The 8727-nt window shown below is 51.3% G+C and overlaps 1 protein-coding gene across 1 annotated transcript in view; it reads left to right on the top strand.

Moving 5' to 3' along the window:
* Positions 1–342: 342 nt before the first annotated feature.
* FRMD5 (FERM domain containing 5) overlaps positions 343–8727 on the top strand; it is a 41043-nt gene continuing 32658 nt past the window's right edge. The window contains exons 1-3 of the mRNA XM_048482099.1: positions 343–447; positions 1121–1163; positions 3706–3784. Coding sequence (XP_048338056.1) covers positions 3723–3784 — 62 coding nt within the window. The 5' untranslated portion in view covers positions 343–447; positions 1121–1163; positions 3706–3722. The remainder of the gene's footprint in view (positions 448–1120; positions 1164–3705; positions 3785–8727) is intronic.

Genomic DNA, 8727 nt, shown 5'->3' with positions numbered 1-8727 from the left:
GGGGAGATCTTCTACGGCTGGAAGGCCCCCTTTTCTCTCACTAAATGGGCCACTCGCTGCTCTCATCCCACGCAGGCCAGTTTGCTGCTGGCCCCTGGAACTCAGGCCTTAGGACCGGGGCTCTGGAAGAAGCCAGTGCGGGGTGGGCTGTGCGTTCGGAGCAGGCGAGCCCTTCCTTGGCCCAGAGGTTGCTTTGGGTGCAAAGGGCAGTGGGTGCATCAGTGGACGGGGTGGGGGGCAGGCAGCACCTTCACCAATGGCTCCTCGTGGCTGCAGTCCTTCCACGAGGGGGGCGACTTCCTGGCCTCTTGCCCAGGCCAATGATGTTTCCTTGTTTTGCAGAGAGATGCCAAAGGCCAGTATCTCTTCGACCTTCTTTGCCACCATTTAAACCTCCTGGAGAAAGACTACTTTGGGATCCGCTTTGTCGACCCGGACAAGCAGAGGGTGAGTTGCCGGGCGGGCCGTTGCCAGGAGCCTGGGTCCAGCCTGCCGTTCTGGAGCCCAAAGAGGCCGGAGCTGGTCCACAGTGAACTGGCTCCTGAAAGTAGAAGGCACCTGGGGGGAGCTGCATTTTGCTCACAGGAGCAGCAGGAGGGGAGAGGTTCTTGCTTGCTCTGAACCTGGGGGACGGGGACGGGCGGGTGGCTGTGGAGGGGACCCACCCAGGGGTGCTTTTGTGGGTGGGGGGGCTTGGGAGCAAGAGAGGGGAGGGGAGGTTTCCAGCTGGCCAATGAGGCCAGGAAGTCACCCCCCTCGTGGAAGGACTGCAGCCACGGGGAACCATTGGTGATGGTGCTGCCTGTCCCGTCCCCCGTCCACTGATTGGCACTGAGGGTGATTGGCACTGGATCCAGAGGGCATCAATCAGGAGCCTGTCAGCTGGGAGGGTGAGGGGGCCCGGGGGGGGGGGGGGGCAGGTGCTCACTGGGTTCTGCTCCCAGAGGAGTTAAGGGGCTGCCACTTGGGATGATTCATTGCAGGCGCCTGCCGGGGTTGCTTCCAGGCAGTCCTTGTGAGGTGGGCCAGAGAGGTCCCTTGTCCAAGGCAGCAGCCTTCTGCTCCCTCCCTTTGGAAACCACCCCCCTTCTGTTCTTCCTTTGTTCTCTCTTTCTTCCAGCACTGGTTGGAGTTCACAAAGTCTGTGGTGAAGCAGCTGCGATGTAAGTAGTGCCCAAACGCTGGCGTATCTGTTCTCTCTCTGTATCAGGGATCCCCGCCCCCCTCCCAGCTCAGCTTATTTAGAGGGAGAGAGGACAGTGGGGCCCCCCACAACATGGCTGGTTTTCTTTCTTTTGCAGGGAGAACCCACACATTCAGTCAATTGGAGCTTACATTTGGGGGAGGGGGGGTGGCTGTTAAAGTTTCCCCATTCCCCTGCCCATATTTTGAAATAACGTTTCAGTTAAATGAACTGGGAGAAATGGAAGATTTTAGTCATCTTGTAACCCCCAGAGGTTACTGATATTTAGTCAGCCGGCATCAGTGGGGATGGGGCAGCCTTGGATCTCATCCACAGGGCGGGAAGGACTGAAGCTTTTGGGGTGGGGGGGGAGTCCACCTGAAGCCAGAGCCGTGCTGTGGGTTTGGGGGTGGTGGTTGTGAAGGTATTTGGGTATCTCCAATTGAGATGGAGGCTGGGTCCATCCTGTGTTTACTTTCCCATCCCTTGTTTGTGGGGGGCAGGGGGGGCTTTCTCTCCTCCACTGGTATCAGAGCTGTTGCCAAGTGGCAGTAGTTTCAAGGACAACACCCCTCCTTCCCATGAAGATAACCAGACCCCAGCTGCAAATCCAGGCTCCTGTCACCTCTTTCCTCCCAGTGCCACCTTTCTATCCTCCCATCACCTGGGCCGGGGGAGGGGAGGAGGAAGGACTATGGAAGGTGGCAAATGAACGTGCAGAAAAGGAAGGACTGTGAATGGAGTGAAGGAGGACCAAGAAAGAAGGCACCTTGCAGAGGGAGAGGGTTAGGGAAGCTGGGCACCGAGTGGCCACCAAATGCACCAGAGGAGCCAGAGGGCACGGTTTCTACAGGGCAGACTTATAGAGACTTGTAGACTCCATGGAGAGCCAGGCAAAGAATGGGGAAGAACAAGAAACATAGACAGAGAGACAGAGGTATGAAAAAGGGTATGACGGTATGACAAAGAGAGCAGAGGCGTAGCTAGGGGAAATGGAGCCCGGTGCAAAACCATGTTTGTTTGTGTTTTTTTATTTTTTAGTTTTTTTTAGTTTTTGGCCTGCAGGGGGTGCAGATTTTAGGCTAGCAGCACCAGAATTTCAGTGTATCTTTGGGAGACTCTCTTGATAATACCACCCAGGTTTGGTAAAGTTTGGTTCAGAGGGTCCAAAGTTATGGACCCTCAAAGGTGTAGCCTCCATCTCCTATTAACTCCCATTGGGGCACCCCTTTTGGGAGTCCATAACTTTGGCCCCCCTGAACCAAACCTCACCAAACCTGGTTGGTATCATCAGGAGAGTCTCCTAAAGATCCCCTGAGATTTTGGTGCTGCTAGCCTAAAAACTGCGCCCCTGCAGTCCAATAGCTGAAAAAACACTAAAAAATACAAAAAACACAAGCCTGAATTTTGCGGGGGTCTCCCAGGCACGCACCCAGTACAACACGCACCCCCTGGCCCCCTTGTATCTTCACCTCTGAAAGAGAGAGAGACACACCCAAACAAAGAGATAACACGTACACAGACTTAGTGTTACAGCTCCAAAACTTGTATAATAAATGAATCAGTACTTTGAAGGCAGAATTCTTACTTACTGATTGCGAGCACAGAAAAGCTGTTGACTTCTATTGTCAGAACTGAGTACATTAGAACAGGCGAAGCTTTATGTCTCCCAGTGTACATACATCAGGACCACAGTCCCCTCCCCCTGACCTTGCCTGTGGCAGGAGAGTAGTCTCACACACTCACATGCACACACATTCCTCAGATGACGAGGACTGGGATGAAGACACTCAGTCCCAAAACCCTCCTGCCCTTAGGCTGCAGAACTGGGTAGGGGCAGACTGGTGCAGGGAGAAGTGGAAAGCAAAACAATTCTCACAGCTGCTTCAGCATTAAGCTCTCTGTAGAAAGAAATATGGCAGGACCCCGGCTAAAACGTTAAGAGGGTCATGACACTTAGAGGGATGTGGTGGCGATGGTGAAAAAGCGCCATCCCAACCGACTTACGGCAATCCCAGAGGGTTTCCAAGGCAAGAGATGTTGGGAGGTGTTTTGTCTTTGCCTGCCTGCCTGTGCGTGGGCTGGGAGAGTTCTGAGAGAACTGCGACTTACCCAAGATCACCCAGCAGGCTTCCCGTGGAGGGGTGGGGATTTGAACCCAGTTCTCCAAATTAACCTCTACATCTTGACTATCATAGAATGATGTAGCACACCCAATGTCCAGGTGTGTGGAGTTGCTCACCCCGACACAAAACACCCCCTTGAAAACACTGCTTAGCATCTGGGGGAGGGGTGAAATGGCCCGCATGATTGTCCACCTATTTCTGTGCATGTTTCAAAGTCTTGATTTGCGAAGTGCAATTTGAGTTGTGTGTGTGTGGGGGGGGGGGGGGGGGGGGTTGGGTTCTAAAACTGCCAGGTGTGTGATTGTCACCTGGATCTTCCTGGGAATTGCCTTCTGGATCAGCTCCTTGTGTCTCTTTGCTCCCTGGCTGACGGCATGCTGTGGTTCTCTCCTGCAGCGCAGCCTCCGTTCACCATGTGCTTCCGGGTGAAGTTCTACCCCACAGATCCTGCTGCTCTGAAGGAGGAAATCACCAGGTAGGAATGGCTCTTCCTCCTCCACCGCTGAGCTGGCCACAAAAGGACAATTCCGTGATGGCAGGCTTCCTTGCTCTGTGGGAGTTTTGTTTGCTGACTTCTGGCATCGTTGCTCTGGGGGAGGGGCCAGGTAGCGATTCACAGCTCCACAGGCGCAGCTTTCCCCTCCAGGTGAGGAGTGCTGCATCTGTTGCATTTCTGCCCATCACGGAGCTATTAAGGCTGAGTTTGGGAGAAGAGTGATGTCTCCTCACCTTCACAGGTGAAACTGACTTCACCATCAGGCTGTCCTGATGTCACATCTGGTCATTAGAAGATCATGGGCAGGGGTCGGGAACCCGCGGCTCACGAGCCGCATGCGGCTCTTCTGCCGCTGTTCTGCGGCTCCATGAGCCAAGCCACTGGCCCCATCCTCGCCCGCCCTGCCGGCAGCAGGGCGGGCGCATCCGTCCCGCGCCACAGGCTTTGCCTCCTGCCCACCCCGCTGGTTGCGGTGCCGCCAGCCCCATCCTCACCTGCCCTGCAGGTGCGGGGGGTGAGCAGGCGGGGGGGCGAGCAAGCAAGTGGGTGGGGGAGTGAGTGGGTGGGGGGGGGGGTGAGCGGGGGGGTGAGCCAAATGGCTCTTTGAGGGGAAAAGGTTCCCGACCCCTCGTCATGGGGAACAAAGTGATAAATCCCAAGAATGACAGTCAGCCCCAAATGTCCAGTTTTCTTGCCACAGAGGAACAACCTGAGCAAAACATAGTCAGAGCTCAGGGGGACAGGTGGGGTGAAGCAAGTCACAGTTTGCGACTTCTGGGGAAAAAATTGACAAAATGGAGAGGCCTGAAAACTAAGGTTTGCTAAGGAGAAGTAAACCTGAGAAAAACATGGGTTTGGGGAAAAAACTATTGAAGAGAAACAACCTCCACTTCACGGGCTTGTCCAGAAGAATCCGAACTCCTCCGTGCCAAGTCGTTTATGCAGAAGTGGCTGTTGGAGAACATCCCAGAACTTCTGCTCAGAAGATTAGCAGCTGAGGAACCCCCGAAGTCCCACTGGCCACCAGGGAAAGAAGCCAAAATAATTTTTGTGCTGGATTTATCTTCTCTGCTACCAAACGTCGATGAACAAGCAAGCAACAACTCTGACTTGACGCTCAAAAACCACAAAAGAATGATTTTGCTTCAGCTCTCTCTGTGTCACACAGTCTGTGCAAAGGTTGCTTGAAGTGTACCTGGGACAACTTCTCTTAATCTTCAAAGAGAGAAAGATGTGGGGAACTTGAAGGAAGGATACCTGGGGGCTTAAAGAACACGTCCTGGGTACCCACTGGCCAGAAGGACTGACTCTTCCAAAAAGGCGTGCGTGTGTGGCAGAGACGGCCTTGGCTAGCCTACTGTCCTTTTGGGTTTGGGTATATATAACGTTTAAATAAATAAGTGTGGTTGATCCCTGTACTTTTAAGCCACCTTAAGCCATTTGATGGTGGGAAATTGGGTATACGTGTTAAAACAAATCAATGAGATTCACACCAGTCTGCAAAGGAAGGTGGATGTTTAGGGCCAAGTCAGGGAACTCTGAGAGCGGAGCTGCAATGTTTAAAAGCATGCCCATATCAGGCTTGCGGGGCTGTGTTCCGATCAGGACTGTGGGCGGCTTTTCACGCCTGCTCCCTTGCACTGTTTTCCTGACCTGAAACTGTTTTGTAAGTCGGTTGTGTAGCCACTCACTGGAGCTTCACTGTGCTGTATGTATACACATCACAAACTCTCAGTAGACGCTCTGAATTAACCCAACCTGCCTTCAGCATAGAAAGTGATTCTGGGGAAATCCATGACTTGACTTTGATAGCAAGTTGCTTGATGTAATAAAGAAAGGTGCATCTGTTCTGAGAGGCATAATTTTGGAAGTCTGCTTTCCAGAATGAAAAGGAGTTTTGCCCGATAATTAAAGAGGAGCACCACTAGCTTTGCCCGCAGGCATACAACACTGGTCTCTGCCCTTCAAACTGGGTAGTACTTGCTGACTTCTGTAGAACCTCCAAACAGCGTTCCCACCCTGCTGGAGGCCCCCCCCCCCCCGCCCCCAACTGCAGTTTTAACTATCTGAATGCAGTTGGTTCATCCTCCAAGCATAGGTGTCAAACTCGCTGCCCTCCAGATGTTATGGACTACAGTTCCCATCATCCCCTGCCAGCATGCTGGCAGGGGATGATGGGAACTATAGTCCATAACATCTGGAGGGCCACGAGTTTGACACCTGTGCTCCAAGGGGTAAAGAATCGCCAAATTCTTCACTGCTTAATAATGTTATCAATTCGCCCCATCATTTTTGTCTGAGAGAAACACGTTTCGTTTTTTCGTCTTTTCAGTTTTACAGAACTTGACACAGGAGCCTGTTTTTACTTTGCTAGCGGCAGCCTTCGTTGCTGCCCTACGATCTGTGACAAACCTTTTGGATGCTGCGGAATGAGGCCCTTTTCTTTGGTTTCCTCCTGTTGATCAGGGTTTGGTTTTGGTTCCCGAAGCCTGGCAACAGCGTTTAACAATAGCAGTTGGATTTCCTTCACAACAGGCTCCAAAGACAGTCGTCCATTAACAGCCGTGCAGCACTTAACTATCCCAGCGCAAGCATTTAAGTGTTTGAGGCAGATCTGTCTTAACTGGCGCTCTGGGCTGCCTGTTCCCATCGGGAGTTATCCTAACATATGAACCGGTGGTGGGTTGAGGCCTCGTGCAGCCATGCAGGAACATCTCAACGTTAGTGAAAAGATCAAATGCAGGAAAATGCTGTTCAGCTGAACAGCTAATTCAGTGGACTGAGAATGGTGTAACTCTGGAAGTCTACCTTGCCACATATTTAGTTGAGATATAATTAAAGGTACCCTTAGCATCAAATTGACTTTGATCACTGAGGAGTGTAAACCCACTTTAATTCAGGAGGCTTAATGGTTGTTTACTTGCTAAATTCAACTGACTGCCACTAGAAACACTCCTGCAGGGGAAGAAAATGAACCTGAACCCCAAAGATCAGCCGCCCTATCATCTTTGTGGAATTCAGCTTCCAATTATTCATCTGCATCCACCCCAACCCTGCCTCCAGGCACCGGTCCAGGGTTTCTGCAGCCTCTCTGGGATCAACTGGATTCAGCACGAGATGGAGCAGAGAGTCGGCTGCATGTTGGTGATGAGAAGGAAGGGATGGAGCTGTGGCAGGGTCTGGATCCGAGCAGACCTTGGATCTCTGACCAGAAGATTCGGCTGGCATGTTTTTGCATGGAATCTCTACCACTCGGCTTAGCTCTGTCAATGCTTTTCTCATGCCTTGTGTACCAGCAGTTTATGTTCCTCGAGGGCTCAGGTGAAGGCAAATCTAATTTTAGTCCCCTTGTCCATAAGTTTATTCTTGGCATCATTTCTCAACTTTTCCTGCTTTTGAAAATGGCTTAAATTAGAAAGAGGAATTCCACTGGTTTAGCGTGAAGCAGGCCTGACACTTTATGGAAAAGTTTTCTCTTTTTTCTCCTTTCTTCTCTTCCATTTCCTTTCTCCTTGATTGATATTTTCTTTTCTTTTCTATTATTTTCTGATCTTCTTTGCTAGCTCATGCTTTCCTCCTTTTCTTCTCCTCTACCTATATATGCTTAATTTCCCTCTTATAGTTTCATATATACAAAAACTTTTTTATGTCTCACAAATTTGACGGGTTTTCTACTCTTCTTATAAAGGATGATATTATGTAATTGAAGAAACGCTTTAGATATGTACAATTAGACTTTGTGAATGTAAAGTTCTGGCAATTTTTTTGGTAAGAAATTTAGTGAGACAATTGTAAATCTTATCTTTATTGTACAAACATGATACTAATCTCTAATAAAATAAAATAAAAGTTTTCTCCCAGTGATAAATCTTACCGCTGACCCATGAAATGATCAGTGGGAGTCTGGCGGTTTTGCATACTCACCGTTTTGTCTAGAACCGATGGTGTTTTTTTCGCTTGCTTCTCAAAGGGAATCCCGAGGATGTCACTGCCGGCCCATATGTTCTAACAGGGGTCTGCAATCTGTGGCTCTCCAGATGTTCATGGACTACAATTCCCATCAGCCCCTGCCAGCATGGCCAATTGGTTGCAGACCCCTGGGCTAGCCCATATTTTACTGGACTGCTTGCAAGACTCTGCTTGGGATTCTGGGACAGATACCAAATTATGGCCATGCGCTGACTGGTAGTCCATGAACATCTGGAGAGCCACAGGTTGCGGACCCGGGGGCGTGGGAGGCTAGAGCAGAGTCTTTGCCAACCCGGACTTGCTTCCAAGTTAATGCACAGCAAGACCTTGCTCACGGGAGCTGGCATTTCCTAGATCTTGGTCAGAAATATAGTGCTGTGTGAAACTGCTGTTTAAATTTCTGAGGTAGCCGGTTGTGGGAAAGGGACGAGAGGTGCACGGGGGGGCCAGGCCTGGCTCTGCCTGCTGCTTCACAGAGGCTGGGTGGAGGGGATTTGATGACAATGGTGGCTTCTGCCTGCTGCAGTCACAAGATTTCCGCTTCCAGAAAAAGCATCCCAAGTTCTTTCGGTAGCCAGATGGACGTTCCGAGTGAACGGCCGGCAGAGCCAAAGCTGGAGCCCAAAGGAAGCTCCATGGATACTTTGCTTCTGAGGAGCTAACTGGTCAGTTCTTCCCGTGGAACCAGTTAAATGCTGCTCTGGGAAGGACTCCTGGGGGGAGTGGTCTTGCTGCTCCTCCTCCAGGGACTCTCCTGGCCAGGGGATGGGCATTCTTTGTCCCAGACCCTGCATACAGGTACGCAGTGCAGCTCAAACTGATGGCTAGCCAAGAGGAAGCCCTCCCATGGGGAAAGCCGGGCCCTCTCCCCAATCCTGCCAGTGAAGGGGGTGTGGAAAAGGGACAAGACAGGAAGCTCCTGTTCCCTGATGAATCTGCATGTCTGGTCTGGA

The sequence above is a fragment of the Sphaerodactylus townsendi genome, linkage group LG17, assembly GCF_021028975.2.
Source record: "Sphaerodactylus townsendi isolate TG3544 linkage group LG17, MPM_Stown_v2.3, whole genome shotgun sequence".
NCBI classification, from domain to species: Eukaryota; Metazoa; Chordata; class Lepidosauria; order Squamata; family Sphaerodactylidae; genus Sphaerodactylus; species Sphaerodactylus townsendi.
Note: the sequence above shows the minus strand (reverse complement) of the source record. Positions and strands in the feature narration are given on the sequence as shown.